General features: G+C 40.6%; 1 protein-coding gene across 3 annotated transcripts in view; it reads right to left on the reverse strand.

Moving 5' to 3' along the window:
• Positions 1–14,155, reverse strand: part of KIF5B (kinesin family member 5B) — a 49,620-nt gene extending 35,465 nt beyond the window's left edge. For 2 of the 3 annotated variants that reach the window (XM_004386261.2, XM_023740616.1), the window contains exons 1-2: positions 13,590–14,155; positions 3,772–3,859 (exon numbers count right to left, since the gene is read on the reverse strand). In XM_004386261.2, coding sequence (XP_004386318.1) covers positions 3,772–3,859; positions 13,590–13,715 — 214 coding nt within the window. In that variant the 5' untranslated portion in view covers positions 13,716–14,155. Of the gene's footprint in view, positions 1–1,315; positions 1,349–3,771; positions 3,860–13,589 lie in introns of those variants that run through there. The other variant, XM_023740615.1, reaches the window with a different exon arrangement.
• Positions 14,156–18,952: the final 4,797 nt, after the last annotated feature.

Here is an 18,952-nt window from a genome sequence, read left to right on the forward strand (position 1 = left end):
CCTCCCTCCCCACCCTTGTAACCATCAAAGAATGTTTTCTTCTGTGTTTAAACCTTTGCTTGAGTTCTTATAATAGTGGTCTTATACAATATTTGTCCTTCTGTGACTGACTAAATTCACTTAGCATTTAATGATTTCCAGCTTCCTCCATGTTATAAGATGTTTCACAGCTTCATCGTTGTTCTTTATGGTATATCCACAGAATGGAATACTACGAAACGATAAGTTGTTTATCCATTCGTCGGTTGATGGGCACCTAGGTTGTATCCATCTTTTTGCTATTGTGAACAGTGCTACAATGAACATGGATGTGCATGTATCTATTCGTGTGACAGCTCTTAATACTCTAGGATATATTCCAAGGAGCGGGATTGCTGGATTGTATGGTACTTCTATTTCTAGCTCTTTAAGGAAGCACCAAATCGATTTCCAAAGTGGTTGTACCATTTTACATTCCCACAGTGTATGTGTTCCAGTCTCTCCACAGCCTCTCCAGCATTTTTTATTTTGTGTTTTTTCCTCCAATATTTTATTATAAAATTTTTTTAAATACAGAAAACGTGAATGAATTTTACAGTGAACACTCCTTTAACTACCACCTAGGTTCTACCATTAACATTTCATCATTTTACTGTTTGCTTTAATAATGCTATCGAGCTATCTTTTATCCATCCTATTTTTAAATAATGTAGTATTTCAAAGTAAACTGCAGACATCAGTATACTTCCCCTGAAGTAATTCAGCATGCATATCATTAATTAGATCCTCCCGCGCCAACCAGGTAAAACTGTCATGCAATGAAATGCACATATTTACATGTGGATCTTTTTAAAAATATAAATGATACTAATCTGTCTGAAAATCCTAGAGAGCACACATCTATAATCAGATAAAATCAGGTACTTTTTGCTCTGGCTCTTGTTTACTTTTTTAGCTTCATTTTCCTACAATCCTTCCCCTCATAGTCTATATTTTATTAGGTTGAACCATATGAAACTGCCGTTCTTGTTGGTTAAAACAGTCAAATTTGATAATTTCATATAGTTCAACCTAACAGTCATACCATAATGTATGTTTCCTATACATGCAATTCACTCTTCTCATATGTGCATGCCTTAGCCCACATGTGCCATCTCTCTGCCTGGAAGGCACCCCTCCCTTCTCCTTCCTAGTTTGTCTGTGCATCCTTTAAGACTAGCTTAGCCTTTACTTCTTCCTCTATAAGCTAACCCCAAGCAAATCTGAGTAAGCGCCCCACCCTATGTGTTCATATAGCATCTGCATTTAATCATAACACTAATCACTGTAAATTTACTTTGTCTGCCTTCCTGGCCGGCCTGTGAACTCCGAAGGGACCTTCTGGGACAACATTAAGGGGACCAACATTTGCATTATGGAAGTCTGAAAAGGAAAAGAAAGAGGGTGTGCCAGAAAGAATATTTGAAGAAATAATGGCCAAAAACTTCCCAAATTTAACAAAAGACATGAACCTACACATCCAAGAAGCTCAATGAAAGAACTCCAATTAGGATAAATCCAAAGAGATCCACATTATAATCAACCTGTTAAAAACCAAAGATAAATAGAGAACCTCGAAAGCAGCAAGAGAAACAAATCATCACATACAAGGGACCCTCAATAAGATTGTCGATTTCTCCCTTAGAAAGAAACCATGGCAGCCACAGAGCAGTGAGATGACATACTTATAGTGCTGGAAAAAAGAACTGTCAACCAAAAATTCTGTATCTGGCAAAACTGTCCTTCAAAAAATGAGAGTGAAATCAAAACATTCCCAGATAAACAAAAGCTGAGGGAGTTTGTTATGAGACCTGCCCTACAAGAAATGCTAAAGGGAGTCCTTCTCATTAAAATGAAAAGACACTATACAGTAACTGGAATCTGCATAAAGAAATAGATCTCCAGTAAAGGTTAAATCTTTGGGTAAATATAAAAGCCAGTTTTATGGTATTTTTGGTTTGTAACTCTACTTGTTATGTCCTACATGATTTAAAAGACAAATGCATAAAAAATAATTACAAATTCATGTTGTTAGGAATACTATATAAAAATGTAATTCGTGACAATAGTGACATAAGGGGGGAGGAGTAGTATGAACAGAGTTTTGTATGTTATTGGAGTTAAGGTGGTATCAATTTTAAATAGACTGTATAAATTTAGGGTGTTAAATGTGATCCCCACGGTAGCCACAAAGAACATATCTAAAAGATTAAACGCACAGAGACAAAAGTTAATTAGTGCTTACCAGAAGCTTATGGGAAGGAGAAATGGGAAGTTGCTACTTAAGGAGTACTGAGTTTGTCTGGGGTGATGAAAAGCTTTTAGAAATAGTGGTGATGGTTGCCCAACATGGTACATTTAATTAATGTTATGGAATTGGACACTTTAAAGTGGTTAAAACAGAAAATTTTTTGTTATATATATTTTACCACAGTAAAACTATATTTTTTAAAAGCTAATGTAATCTTAGGCTATAATAATGACAAAAGTATGTCACAATCAAAGGGTATAACTGGAAGCTACAACGTAAGATACCGCCTGCTCCTCTTTGCTGCAGTCATTTATAGAATCAGAAGTTAATACCTCCTAAATTTATGAAGATTTTAGCATCCAGTTCATTGTCTCTTGCCAATATCATTCCTGTTATAATTTTTGGTGATTTCAACATCCACAAAGTAGATGATTCCACTGAAATACCCTGGCCACTCAATCCCTGAGCTCATTTTCTCCATGATTGTGTCCTTCACTTCCTTAGACACCAACTCCCATGGTCATGCCCTAGACCTTCCCATGACTGACCACGCTGCCTCCATATCTAAATTTCAAGTATCCACCTCCTACTACCTCTTTTAGTACCTTGAGTCCAACAAACCTTTCACCCCACTGAGCTCTATAATCAACTAATCCTACCACCTTTTCATTGAACCTCCTCTCCCATCCTCTCTCTCTGCGATGACTCTGCTTCCTCTATCATAGACAAAAAGGGAATTAACGAAGAGAACATCTGTATTTTCCCCCATCCCATCTATATATCTACTTGTATCTATAAATTCTGCTTTCTCTCCTACTATGCTGACCTGTCTGTGATCACACTAACCCCAACTGCTCCACGTTATACCGAATCCCAACTCCTCTCCCCAGTGAAATGCCATACGACAGATTTTGTCTCCATCTGAGAAGCACTTTTTAATAAATACAGCTGTCAAAAAATGGGATAAGTCTTATCATAAACAAAGTAGTGGCTATTTAACTGTAAGATACTTAAGATAAAAGGGATTTCTGTAGCAACTCGAAGCCCCGATAATCACTTAGGCTGTCACACCTCTAAGGTTCTATGATTTTAGAAAATATAAAACTGAAAAATGCCCTGAGTATACAGGCTAATAGTACTAACTGGAATGCACATATTTTTCTCATCTTCGGTAACCCCTCTTAAATTCTTCAGGAATTTCTCTGCTAACTACAAAATAAGTCTTTGGGGAAGAAATAATAATGGAATACAAAAATGGTAAAGACCGCCAATTTCTACTTCCTTTTAGAAAGTCATCTCAACTTCCTAGCCATTTTGTTTTCCTTCACATGTTGTTTTATTTCTAAATTGCTAACTCAGAAAATCTCCTGGGAATATCTAACAGAAACGCATTTTCTAAGTATGCAACATTATAATTCTTCTAATGATAATACCTTCACTAGAAGATCATAAACAAAATTTTACTTATTAGTGGAACAACTCAGCAGGTTAAATATATTTACCTTTAACAATCTTCTTTGCACAGTCATTATACACTTGCTCTTGAGATGTACTTGACTGGAATACCCGATCAAATGCATAAGGCTTGGACTGAAAAACAAAAGAAAAGTGTTTCAGTTTCACAAATTAAAGGTGAACAGACATTTCTAAGTTTTTTTAAAGATGCCATCATTTATTTAACCTTCAACAGAATGCCTACTATGCATTACTTCATGTCACTGAATCTCTGAGTGCTAGAGACCTTAACCCATTGCCATCGAGTCGGTATCAACTCAGTGACCCTATAAGACAGGGCAGAACTGCCCACAGGGTTTCCGACGCTGTAAACCTTTTACAGAAGCAGACTGCTACATCTTTGTCCCGTGGAACAGCTGGTAGGTTCAAACTATTGACCTTTAGGTTAGCAGCCAAGTGCTTTAACCACTGCGCCACCAGGGCTCCTAGGAGAGACCTTATAGGTCACCAAGTACAAATCCACTGTAACATGAACTTCATGAAAACAAGAATGTTTGTTTGCTCTTTGGTGTATTTCCAGAGATCAGCACAGTAATTAGCACTATGTTAAAAAATCAAACCCACTGCCATCAAGTCTGACTCACAGTGACCTTGTAGAACAAAGGAGAACTGCCCCATAGGGTTTCTAAGGAACGGCTGGTGGATTTAAACTGCCAACCTTTTGGTTAGCAGTTGAACTCTTAACCACTGTGCAACCAGGGCTCCAGTACTATGTTAGACACTCAAATATTGCTGAGTGAATTTTTATTTAATGTGCATCTACTTTGCAGGTATTGAGGTTGTATCTTCAATACCAGTATCTTTTTACAGACAAGGAAACCTGCAAGATACACAAGTCATTAATGACAGTATTCAAACCTAGATCTCCTATGTCCCAGTCCAAGGTTCCTTCTACTACTCCATTCAGTTTTTCAGTATACTGCAGCAGCTTTTCAATCATTCATTCAACAAGTATTTACCGAATGCCTGTTATGTACCATCTACAATGGTGAACAAGACAGACTTCTCTCTGCTTTACTGAAGTTTAATAGTGCGGCAGACAGACCAGTAACTAGAATGCTCACTCATGCAACGAAGTGTTATGAGACCATAAAACCAGAGAGCCTGAGTCGGGTGGGAGCAGAATATCCAGAAACACTCTCACAGAAGGTATGTTTAAGTTGGGAACCGAAGGACGGAAGAAAAAGTAGTACCTAGTTTACTGTTGGAGTCCCTGGGTGGTATAAAGGGTTGCTAACTAAAAGGCTGAAAGTTCAAGTCCACCCTGGTGTTATCAGAAGGAATACTTCCTCCATTCAAACAGGAAGAGAATGTGCAAAAGCAGGCAGTTTCTTGATTTGGAATTGTTAGCTGCCGACAAGTCGATTCCGACTCATGGCAATCCCCTGTGTGCACAATAAAACAGTTCCACAGGGTTTTCAAGGCTGTGAGTCATTGACCTTTTAGAAGCAGAACCCCAGGCCTGTTTTCCCAGGCACCTCTGGGTGGGTGGGTTAAAACTGGCAACCTTTCGGCCAGTAGTTGAGTACTTAACCATTTGTGCCACCCAGGAACTCCCAGGGATTTGGAAGTGGGAACTCCATTATTACGGCTTCAGATTTTCTCTGTGAAGTAGAAGGAAAGGTTATCTACCAAGTAAAATGGTTATAGAAATACTATGCAACAATAAAGAACAATGATGAATCTGTGCAACACCTCACAACATGGATGAATCTGGGGGGCATTATGCTGAGTGAAATAAGTCAATCACGAAAGTGCAAATATTGTATGAAACCATTATTATAAAAACTCATTAAAAGGTTTACACACAAAAAGAAATGATCATTGATGGTTACGAGGGAAGGGAGGGGTGTGGAGGGAAAAACATTAAATAGACAATAGGTAAGTAGTAGCTTTGGTGAAGGGTAAGACAGTATACAATGCTGGGGAAGCCAGCACAACATGACCAAGGCAAGGTCGTGGAAGTTCCATAGATACAGCCAAACTCCCTGAGGGATCAAATTACTGGGCTGAGGGCTGGGGACCATGGTCTTGGGGAACATCTAGTTCAACTGGTAACATAGTTTATAAAGAAAATGTTCTACATTCTACTTTGGTGAGTAGCATCTGGGGTCTTAAAAGCCTGTGAGTGGCCATCTAAGATACTCCACTTGTCTTACCCCTTCAGGAGTAAGGCAGAATGTACAAAAATAAAGACACAAGGGAAAGATTAGTCCAAAGGACTAATGGACCACAACTACCACGGCTTCCACCAGACTGAGTCCAGTACAACTAGATGGTGCCCGGCTACCACCACAGACTGCTCTGACAGTGATCACAACACAGGGTCCCAGACAAAGCTGGAGAAAAATGTAGAACAAAATTCTAACTCACACACACAAAAAAGACCAGACTTATGGGTCTGACAGAGACTGGAGAAATCCTGACAGTATGGCCCCCAGACACCTTTTAGCTCAGTAATGAAGTCACTCCTGAGGCTCACCATTCAGCCAAAGATTAGACAGCCCCGTAAAACAAAACGAGACTAATGGGGCACAACCCCAGGGGCAAGGACAAGAAGGTAGGAGGGGACAAGAAAGCTGGTAATAGGGAAACCAAAGTCAAGAAGGGAGAGTGCTGACATGTCATGGGGTTGTTAACCAATGTCATAAAATAATATGTGTACTGTTTAATGAGCCGCTAGCTTCTGTAAACCTTCATCTAAAGTACAACTATAAAAAAAGAAAATAAAGTGATTTCCTCCTGCCCCCCCCAAAAAAGTTACAGAGTATTTCATAGTTTTGAAGAAAGCAGAGAAAGTATGAAAATAGGCATTTCAAAGTATGAGTCTGATAAAAAAAATGAGGTAAACTTTGGAGGCAGTTTTGAGAGCCCAGTGGAGACTGCCAAGTGTCTTTATTTCCTAGGTTATATGATTTTCTTCAAAAAAATGCTGACTTATTTAGGTACAACAAAGTACACAGTAGCAAGGGGCTTCTGGATATTTGCAAACAAGTGTCTACTTGCTCTCTAGTCTCTTCTAAAGGGAAGGAAGGAAGCCGGGCCCAAAAAAACTGAACAATCGTGACCCCAGAACAGAACCCTTAACATTATAGAATACTTCTTAGATTTCAGCTGGAAAAGACCTTCCTTTTTAGAAACTGTTATCATACAATCTTACTCCCCAAAGCTTAGAATCTAACAGTAACAATGAAGCAGACACTCCCTACAGGGCATCAAAAGCCAGTCTCAACTCCCCTTTTCCTCGTCACCTCCCATTAGTTAGACTGGAAAGCCAAACACTCTGCATGTGGCACAGCGGTTAAGAGCATGGCTGCTAACCAAAAGGCCGGCAGTTCAAATCCACCAACTGTTCCTTGGAAACCCTGTCCTATAGGATCGCTATGAGTCAGAATCGACTAGACGGCAATGGGTTCGGCATTTTTTTTTTTTTTTTTTTTTTTTTTTAGTGGCCACATGACTGGGAGGTCTCTGGAAAAGTGTTTTGTTTTCCTGATTATCTCAGCTGAAGGTGTACCATCTCCTTCCTGGAATGAACGTCTGGACCTATAGCATCCATCTTGCAAACATGATAAATGTGACAGTGAAAAGTCTACAGTCAAGGATGACAGAGTGTAACAGAGTCAGGGTCCTTGAAGTGGTAGCAGGAAGGGCCCATCTCAGACTTTTTGGTATGTAAGAAAAATAACCGCTGTGTTTATTTAAGCCACTGTTAGTTGTTTGTTTTCCCCCTCCAGTTCAAAGCACTCCTGACGGATATACTAAGATGACCTCATCTGGGCATCACTTAATTAAAAATAGGCATCCATGTCTGATTATTCTTTAGCTATGACATACAAAAAAGTGCCCTTCTGTTAAGATGCTACTGAGACAACAACATCCAATTCTCCAGCTATGGCCAAAAAAAGACCATCGTCTTACTGATTGTACAAGATGTATTCATGGGAACCAATTCTGAAAACAAAAGAAGAATCAAAGTAATAATCATAACTCAGTGATAACCCATGCTAATATTCGGTTATATTTCTTTTTTCTATTCAAATAGAAAACAATTCTCCCTCTTTATCTGTTTAGCAAACATTTATTTAGCACCTAAAAGGTATCAGATATTGTGCTAGGAGTAGAAAAAAATAAGACAAATAAGACAATTTTAGAAATGATATTCAATGAGTATAGACTGTAAAGTTCAAAGAAAGGAAGTAAGGCTGGGTAGAATCTTGCATACTAAGCTAAGAAGCTGTACACTAGAATCTAATATAGATGATCAAGTAATGCTAACTGAATTGAAATGGAGACAGCCTGTGGCCTTAAAGACTTCACAGCCTCGCTAAAAGTCAAAAGAGATTGAAGCTAGCCAAAATAAATATTTAATAACAACTGTGTGAAAAATGAAGTGAAAGCAAAAATTAAACAAGAATTAATTCTAATTTTGCTTGCAAGAAACAAGTTAATCACTAGAAAACAGGTAAAAGTATGAAGACAACTGCATCCTTTTAAAATAAGTCAAATAAAATCTTATTAAAATATTTAAAGACAGCAACAGGTTAACACTACTGAGCTTCAAGTAATATTTTAATTGTTACATCAACAAAAAACAAGTGTCCCTAAACCATTTTGAAAGATGTGTCAAAAAATAATTGGTAATAGTAAAGACTGTTTCAAAAGTTCTTTATGTAGCTGTTTACTCTAGCATCGCTAATAACATATGCAAATTACCACTTTGGTCTTAGTAAAATGAGAATATTTATAGGCAAAGATTGAAAGGTAATAACTAAAAACCAAACTCGCTGCTGTCGAGTTGATTCTGACTCATAGCGACCCTACAGGACAGAGCAGAACTGCTCCACAGAGTTCCCAAGGAGCACCTGGTGGATTCGAACTGCCAACCTTTTGGTTAGCAGTTGTAGCACTTAACCACTACGCCAGTAATAGTCAAACATAAAAACAATTAAGGAGCTGAGACTAAGGTTTTTTTGTTGTTGTTGTTAAGTGTATATCATTGTTAAATAAAAAATTAATTTAAATGCTTAGCATTAAATTGACAAAAAAGTCTTAATTTCAAAACTACAGTTTTATTAAGTAAGGCAAATGTTTTGATTGGATCTAGCCCTAAAGCTACTGGCTGCCTTGGCTTTTTGAGATGAAATATAAAATATATGAGACATAAAAACTATCATTATTTTGTTTTTATAATTAAGGCATATTCTCTTAACTAATCATCTTTCAAATAAATTAAACAAAAGGAAACTAAATATCTGGAAATCTGTATTTTAAAACCTGGTTCTTAACTGCCTCCATGAACACTGGCCTCCTCTGCCATGAGACCATAAGAACTGGACAGTGCCCAGCTACCATTACTGAACATTTTGATCAAGGATTCCACAGAAGAATCCTGATCAAAAGGGGAAAAATGCAGAACAGAATTTTAAATTCTCATGGACTCCAGACTTCCAAGAACCATGAACTTTGGATGAACCCCTAAAACTATTACCCTGAGATAATCTTTAAACCTTAAACCAAAAATATCCCCTGAAGTCTTCTTAAAATCAAACAATAGTTTAGCTTAACCAGAAAAATGTCCGCCTTGAGCATTATGCTCTTTAAAGAACTATTTGCATGGGATCATGACAACAGCAACTTGAAAGATTAGACAGGATCAACTCAGAAAAGGAGGGTGAGAATGGTCGCACAACTTGAAGAATGTAATCAACGTCACTAAATGGTACACACAGAAACTGCTAAATTGGTGTATGTTTTGCCGTGTATATTCTCAACAACAAAATAAATAATATTAAAAAAAATTCATCTATATGAGACCAAATGGTCCACAATTACTCTAAAGCAAAGGTGAAACAGTAAGAGGACAGGGAAACCAGACTACTAGAACTGAAACACCCAGAATGGAATTACTAATGAGAATGTTAACACACTGTGAGAAATGTAACCAATGTCTCTGAATAATTTGTATAGTAATTGCTAAATGGGAACTGAATTTGCTGTATAAATTTTCACCGAAAACACAATTTAAAAGAAAAAAAAAAAAGTGGTTCTTAGCTTTGAAATGTACATTATATAACCTTTATATATCTTCGAAGGTACTCAAAGTTTCAGATTCCAATTTTACAAACTCCAAGTCACAAGACTGATTCACGTCTGATTTAGGCATCAGGGGACAAAACCAAACAGGAATAATTTTATTATCTGAACTGCAACCATACCTTAGATTTCTTAAATGAAGTGATTCCTGTTTGAGTTTGCACAGACCAAGCTGAACACCAAATTTGGTTATGAAGGACACCCTTCTGGCATGGATATGCCTTCCTCTGGAATTTTGCATAGTGACCTTTTCAGATTACACGGGATTATACCATATTAGAATTTCCTTAAACAATGACTGTAGACTAACATTCCAGTATTTTAAAGGTATGTGATACAGGCACCCTCTCTTCTTTCACTCTGCACTCATAAAATAACAGAAGGTTCAAACACCAAATCATCATTCACTTGAAAAGAAGAATAGTGTTTGGTTTAGGCAAGATGGTCTAATTAGCTTAATTCTCCTCTAATTTCAATTAACTGCAATGGTCTGTTTTTGGTTCTGGCAGCCTTTACAGTATACCACACAATGAATGCGATTAGCACAGATACTCGATGCAAATGAGCATGTTCCACCTTTATGATGCATAAATAGATTCAAAAAGTAATTGTTTCTATTGACTTTCCCCCTGGTGTTTTCAGCAGTCTTACTGCATAAGGGATTTCCCTTATCATTATCTTTTTGTGGATAACAAGTTCTCTTATTTTAAAAACCTCTGCTTAAAAAAAAAAGAAACTGTCATTTGTTACGTATACTATTTTCCTAAAACCGACCAAATCCCAAAGTTCCTTTTAAAGAAAACAGGTTCTATTTGTATCATTTAAAGCTTTTTATGAAATAATTTATTTTATTAATATGTGATATTTACAGCTCTTCACCAAGCACTTAATTACAAATATATCTGTACAAAAGGCTGCAGAATACACAGAGGAACACTATAAAATTACAAGACTTGCTCGCCATGGAGTTATATTAAAACCACTGACTACATGAGTAACAGGGAACATTTTTAATGACACAGTATTGGAAACGGAACTTAGAGGAAAACCAGAATCTTTTAAAACAATTTAGTTTTAAATGTTGGATTGCAGCAACTCCCTCCTAAACTCTTTATTTTGAATCGAAATCAGGACTCCTATTCCCAAGAGATGATTTTACCTGGTGATTTTCTAATTCCAATTCCCCAAGCTGCCCTTATAAATTTCCAACCTCATTTCAGAAAGCAAAATAATTCATTTAAAAATTGCACAAAAATACAAGACCTTGGAGTAAATAATGCACTTACTATGTGCAAAAAATTAGTTCCTGAAAATAATCAACTGAACATGCTGCCTTACATTTTTTAAGGCTAGTTACTCAGTTGTAATGTATTTTTGCTTACATATATATATTTGCTCTAGACTAAAATGCTTACCAATTTAGCCAAAAGCCAAATATTCATCACTGATTCACTACTCCTGTCATTTCTAATACTGTCAATTAAATCTATTTACATTATTAAGGAAATTTTAAAACAAAACTATTATTATGATAACTTTTTCCAAAGGAAACAACCTAGAATAAGTGTATGCTTCCTGTGGCAATTACTTGTTTTCCTTTAGCTATCTCCTCATATTACATGCCATATTTGGGCCACATCAGAAGGTTGACTTCTAATCTAATCTTAATACATTTTGTGAATGCTAAATGCTAGCATTTTAAAAGCATCTTAGTGATACTTATACATATTGCATAAACACATACAAAATCTGGAGAAAGACGACATTCTTAATACTAGTGTGAAAGGAAAATAGCTTTGATGTGTCAACCACTGTTGAAGCTGAGTCATCACAAAAACTCTGAGAGAAATGAGTAGCCTCATGTTTGCCAACTAACAATCCAGGCTTCCCATGATTCTATGTAAAATGATACCGTCCTAAAGGAAAAGGATGACTACTTGACCTCCCTATGATGTCATGACAGCAAGAGTTTTTCTTGCGGACTTGTTAACAAAGAACCAGCCTGACAGTCTTCACACAGTAGCAGTTGGCAGTTGTTAGTGACCCAACAGCCTTGTTTGCCAAAAGCCTACTAAGAGTGACGTGCAGCTACGGCGGTAATGTTCTAGAGATGACATTCATATGAAAACTTTTACATAAAGCCCTAAAGAACTTTAGTCCTGTCTTACATGTCAACGCTTTCCATCATCAATCTCCCATCTCTTATGACCTCTTTGCCCTACTTCTAAATTAAGCCGCCCAAACAATGCAGTAAACGAACATAGAAAACATTCGTACTGAAATGCAATGCAGAAAGCAATGGAGAAAAAAATTCTGCCCATAGTATCACTGACAAAGGTGAACTTAGGTTTCGCCATAGTTCACTGCTCTGTATGCAATGTTCTTACCCATTTTTAAACCCTTTAGCTGAGAATGCCATTTTCAGACTTTTCGACACCAGAGGTGTAAAGAAAGGTAAGACATCAACAAATCAACCTCTCATTCTGGTCTCCGCCACAATGATCCAAACCAAAACCAAACCCATTGCCCTGGAGTGGATTCTGATTCTTAGCGACTACAGGACAGAAGAGTAGAACTGCCCCATAGGGTTTCCTAGGCTGTAAATTTTTACGAAAGCAGATTGCCACATCTCTCTCCCGCGGAGCGGGTGGTGGGTTCGAACCGCCGACCTTTCGGTTAGCAGCCCAGCGCTTAACCATTGTGCCACCAGCGCTTCTTGACAATGATCAACCAACTCTAATTACCACACTTTATCCTAGAAAGGGACATATCTCACCATCCTTTAGATCATCAAAATCATTTTTCTTCAAGGTAGATCTGAACTATAGAAATATAAATCTAGTAATAAAATGAGAAATCTACCTCACTGGACTTTTTTCCATAAGTTTGCTAGTGTATTTTCTTAATGATATACACAAAAATAACACTGTCCTTGACTACTACCCCGTAAAATCCATTAAGGGTGAGATTCTGGATCTTTCTTGGCACTTATTCGACCCGATCTGAATCTGATAGATCAGCTAAAATATTAAACGAAATTCATCACTCTGATTTCAAAACTCACTGTTCTTTTCACAGTCCTCGATTCGCCATTTGTAATTATTAACATGAAGTCATCACTCAAAGGTGGGTGGGTGAACATTTACGGTTCAGGGACACAGCACTGGTAGTTCGTTTGGTAGTTTTTCTCCTCCCGCGGAAGAAAAAATATGCTTCAATATGCAGCTGTAGGTTTCCATAAGACCAGATATCTTTATTTTAAGATACCGTAGGACCGGTCTCCAGCTCAATGTTCGTGAGCTTCTGAATTAACCTTACACGTTTCATGCACGCTAAATTTGGGGGCTGTCCAGAACATCAGCAGCATCAGCCACAGTAAATGCACACACATACACACACACACGCACACAAATATGCACTAAATTTGCTCCCCGGACGGTTCCCCCACCGCCCCAGGTGGGGGAGTGTCCCAAGCGGACACTAGGCGCCTCCCGTCTCCGGACGCCTTAGACCGGGGTGGGGGCGACCCAGGGAAACCCGTGGAGCTGCGCAGCCTCCCTCCCCTGGGTTATCGGCACCGGCAAAGCCCGCCCGCGAGGGCTGGGGACCCCACTGCTCCCTGTCGGCTCCGCACTTCGCCACTTGCCAGAACTCCCGGCCCAGTCAGGCCTGACGGCGCGGGATGGGGGTGAAGGTGGGGGTCACTCACCGCGATCATCACCGTCTCTTCTCCCTGAAACTTGGCGACGTACTTGTCGCCGCGGTTCACCTCAGACTCATTCAGAGGTCTGAAGCGACACATCACTTTGATGTTGCACTCGGCCGGGTCCGCCATCTTCCTCGCAGCCGGGGCCGGAGGCCGGGAGCCACTCCCCGCCGCTCAGTCTGGAAGGAAGCGTGCACGAGCTGAGGGTCTGGCTGGGAGCGCCAGCGAGCAGGGGTCCCGAGGGCAGTGGGAGGCCGCGGTCCTCCGCGCAGCGCTTCCCCCGGCGAGGGCGGCGGGGAAGGGGAGACTCGAAGCGCCGGCGCCGGCAGCCGTCGCCCTGAGGCTCACTTCCGCTCCATCATGGCAGCCATGGCGGCGGCGGTACCGGTAGAGCGACCCACGACTCCTGAACTTTTTCCTCGCCGGCCAGGGCCGGCTGCGAGGCTGAGAAGATTCTCGAGCCCGAGAAAGTGGCCCCGTCCTCCCTTCTCGGGAAAGAGCAGACCGGGCTGACAATCCGGCCGCCCGGCTCTTCCCTGGCCGGCTCGCGGGCTACCGCCCGATCAGTCTTCAGGGCGCAGCCGCGGCGATGGGGCGGCGGGGAGGCGGGGATGGGCGGTGCGAGCGAAGGACGGCGCATGCGCGGAGGGCCCCACTCCCCGCCCGCGCCTAGCCGCCAGCTCGGTGAGGCCGCCTCCCGGCGACCCCTCATTGCTCGCGGGTTGCAAATTCAAGTTTCGTTGGGTGCTGTCTTGAAAAAGTGGTTTTGGAGACCAGGCGGCTGCGCCCCATCACAGTCCCGCCGCGGAATTCCCCAGAGCCAAGGCAGATGCGCCCAGCTTTCTATTCTTTGTCGGGGGAGGGGACCTGTTATGACTACTGTTGTAGTTTAAATAAAATACTATATTCCGAAAAGAAAGTGTTTGCTTTCATTTTGGTCTGGGGACAAACTTAATTCCTAGCCAACGTTTTTAGAGAAGTTTGCCAGAAAAAGGAAGGGGATTTGAAGGAAGGGTGGGACGTGACTTTCTGATTTAAGCGGTTCCTCCTTTCTGAGAGTGGGTTGGGAAGAAAAGAGTAAGAAAGAAAAAGGGCATTTCCCCTAGGGAATACAGAAGGTTGCTGAGGACATGTGGAACGCTGCAGCGACGTGTGAGAAGGCCGCCAGAGAATCGGAGGTCCCACCTTAGCAGACAAGAAACTTACGGAACTCGTCAACCCCGACAGCTGAGGAATGACTGACCTGGGGGAGGATGAAAGTGTAAAAATGTTCTTAAAAGGTTTAGATAAATTTGTGGATTACATGTCTAAGGAAAACCACTCCACAGTTGACTTCACCTCTTATTTTTAGGTGGATTCCTTGAAGGCTCTTCACGTGGAAGTGCCTCTGAGGTGCTGTGGAAGGAGAACTGTAACGACAATGTGGAAGCTTTTCTCTGGTCCTCGATTTTTGTTTGTAAAATGAAGGGTTGGACTATGAAAACCTCCAATGCTCCCAATCATGCTAATCCACGAGAAACTAACCTATGATCCAACAACTTTAGGTTTATTGTTTCCTTGCTCACCGTTGGAAAAACCATGGGGTGTCTCACCAAACAGGATTTTGGGGCAAGTGGGAGTTTAGGTAAAATTTAAAGGAAGCAGTGTTTTGATAGGCTGAAAGCAAAGCAGGGATGTGAGCCGAGGGATCAACACTAGTCCTGGGTTACAAAATGGACCCATGGTCCTGTTTCTTGGAAACTACAAAGTTTAGATGTGGGATATTCAGAAATCCCTTCTCTGAAACTCTGCAACGGATTGAAGATCAGATGTTTCTTTATGGCTTAGATTCTCCAGGCAAGAGTGAAATGCTTCATTCTTACCGACATAATTTCAAATAGTTTCTGATAGTCTGTGACTTTAGAAAACAAAACTTCTCAGTAAGAAAAAGTAGTCACTCGAAGAAGTGAGCTATGATACTTTACAAATACAGCTTGTCTGTGTGTCTTAGTTATCTAGTGCTGCTGTAACAGAAACATCACAAGTGACTTCAACAAGGAGGAATTTGTTCTCTCACTGTCCAGTAGGCTACAAATCCAAATTCAGGGCATCAGCTCCAGGGGAAGACTTTCTCTCTCTGTTGTCTCTGGAGGAAGGTCCTTGTTATCAGTCTTCCCTTGGTCTAGGAGCTTTTCCGAGCAGGAATCTCAGGTCTAAAGTACGCACTCTACTACTGGCACTGATTTCTTGGTGGTATAAGGTCCCGCTGTCTCTTTGCTCACTTTTCTCTTTTATATCTCAAAAGAGATTAAAGACACAATCTAATCTTGTATATCTCATCAATATAACTGCCGCTAATCCATCTCATTAACATGGTAGTGATAAAGTTTACCACACACAGGAAAATCACATCAGATGACAAAATGGTGGACAATCATGCAGTACTGGGAATCATGGCCCAGCCAGACTGATACATGTATTTTAAGGGGACACAAGTCAATCCATGACACCATGGAAAAAATATTGTTTCTCGATGACTTTGCAGCTGGCTTTATCTGTGTCTGTTAGTCTGGTCTGATGGATGATAGGGTAGATTTTTACTTTCTCACCTCTTCAGTCCTATTATTCTTGTCCGGTTTCTTCATCGTATCTATATACTGTCATCATTACCTCTAATTTTAGAAGATAGTTCTCTACCTCCCTAAACCTAATTTTGCATCTGCATTCTGAATCCCTTCTAACATCACTCAACACCTGGATCCCATCAACACTCCCTATCTTCTAGCATATTTGATTTCTTCTTTTTGTCAGCTTCTCTAGGGTAGGGGGTGGGGAAGGAAACAAATATGCTTAGTCTCCCCCAACTTTCAAACAGCAACAAAACCTAAATCTTCACTGGTCTCTGTTGACTATTAATCTTCTTGCTGCCGTTGAGCGGGTGAAATTGACTAGAAGGGACTCTGTACAACTGGACAGTAGCTGCCCCATCCAAAGGGAGCAGTGGCTACTCATCTCAAGCCATCGGAGAATGTGAGCCTAGCACTGTCAAGTCTTCCTATTTTCAAGAAAAGTCATTATCCAGATTGTGTGGAAACTCTCAAATTTTAAATTAAGTTAAATTGGCTAGTAATTTTAAAAATAATTTTTAAAATGTGTAAGCTAAGTAAAACATGCCTATGAGCTGGATGGGACAGGTGGGCTACCAGCTTTCAACCTGTGCAGCAGGATCTCATGAAGGCTCTGTCCTCAGCCCTCTGCTCTTTCCTCTCTGAGCTCACTTCTTCAACAATTGCTGGAATTTCTTATTTCCAATCCTGACTTTTCACCTGTGTGATGTTCGCATCTCTTCAGCTGCTGATCAGCCACCTTGTTTACGATGCTCTGCCATAATCTGAGACTTAGCATTCCAGAAATGAAATGAATTATCCTCCGCTCCTTGTAAATATTTAATTCAGCTACTCAGCTCTCCAGTTTTGATGATGGGTATCCATACTGTCAGGCTGGAAAAGTTGCAATCACCTGTAACTCCATTTCCTTTACCCCCCATACATGCAGAAGACAAGCACGGTCGTCTGTATCTGAAGTTCTCCAATTTCCACTCCACCATTCCTCTTTGTCCCCCAACTCAGAAGATCTCAGGAACGATTAACCTAGAGCAGTGATTTTCAAACTCTACTCCATGGAATGCTAGAGGTTCCAAAGAGATGACCTAAGAGACTTCATGGGTATGGGGAGGGAAAGGAGGTGAGTGAAAGGGTCAAAGAGTGAAGCTGTGGGAAGCTTTGCTGGTGCGGTGCCTGCCAACTTCTGTTGTCTTTCAGCTCTTACCTCTTTTCCCTGCATAAAAGATTCTGGAAGCTCAGGCTTTATGAAAACAAAAGCAAACAAGGGAAGTGTCTGCAAGAGCCTTCTGCTTTCAGACCTAGAACACACACTTCTGGGCAAGGGAGCACAAAGACTGTAATCGCAGAATCAGGGAGGAGGAACATGCTATGTGAAAACCACAAACATTTCCAAAACTTGTCCTGTCACAATAGTAAGGAATAAAGCAATAAGGGTTTAAGAAATATTTTGCTGGGGGAACAAAAGATTACTGAAAAACTGGTTAATCCCAGTTTTTCATCCAAACCTAGAAAAGATTACATTATTCTTTAGCAGTGAAATAGATTTCCTTGAGAGTACAATTTGAGACTTATTAACATAACTGTGTTAATTACCTAGTGCTGCTATAACAGAAATGACCATAAGTGGATGGCTTTAACAAACAGAATTCATTTTCTCACAGTTTAGGGAGTTAAAAGTTCAAATTCAGGGTGCCGGATCTAAGGGAAGGCTTTCTCTCTCTGTCATCTCTGGAGCAAGGTCCTTGTCTCTTCTGCGCTTCTGGTCCTGGACAATCTTCATGTGTCTCGGCATCTCTCTTCCCCTGTCTCTTCTTCTCTTGCTTGTTTGTTTAATCTCTTTTATATCTCAGAACATCGTGACTTAAGACATGTCCCACACTAATCCTGTTCATTAACATAACAAAGACAACCCATTCCCAAATGGGATTTGAACCACAGGCATAACCCATTGGCATCAAGTCATTCCAACTCAGAACAGAGTAGAACTCCCCACAGAATTTCCAAGGCTATAAATCTTTACAGAAGCTGTCTGGCACATCTTCCTCCTGCAGAGCGACTGGTGAGTTTGAACTGACAAACATTTGGTTAGCAGCTGAGCGCTTAACCACTGCACCACCAGGGCTCCTACCACAGGCATAAAACCCAAACCAAACCCATTGCCGTTGAGTCGATTCCGACTCATAGCGACCCTATAGGACAGAGCAGAACTGTCCCATAGGGTTTCCAAGGAGCAGCTGGTAGATTCGAACTGTCGACCTTTTGGTTAGCAGCTGAGCTCTTAACCACTGTGCCATCAGGGATCCACCACAGGCATAGAGGTTAGGATTTACAGCACATATTTTTGGGGGACACAATTCAATCCACAACAATAACTTTTTCTTATGAAAATGTGAGTGGTACTTTCTCCTAGACAGATTTAGAATTTTGAATCTCCACTGTGGAAGTTAGTCTCCAAAGATGGTCCTCCAATGGACCATGCTTACTTTTGTGTAGTTTCTCTCCTTGAATCTGGGCTGGTCCTGTGACTTCCTTGTAACCAGTATAATGTAGCAGAAGTGTGACACTGTGTGATATCTGACACCAGATGAGAAACAGACTTGCAACTTTCACCTTGGTCTCTTGGAACACCCTTTCTGGGAGCTCTGGACTGCCATATAAGGAGGCCAGCCACCCCAAGACCATGCTGAGACCCTGAGACTACGCTGGAGACCAACCAAGCGTTTACAGTCAATAGTCCCAGCTGATCCCAGCCTTCTAGCCACC

Source organism: Trichechus manatus, unplaced genomic scaffold (genome assembly GCF_000243295.1).
Source record: "Trichechus manatus latirostris isolate Lorelei unplaced genomic scaffold, TriManLat1.0 scaffold00160, whole genome shotgun sequence".
NCBI lineage: Eukaryota > Metazoa > Chordata > Mammalia > Sirenia > Trichechidae > Trichechus > Trichechus manatus.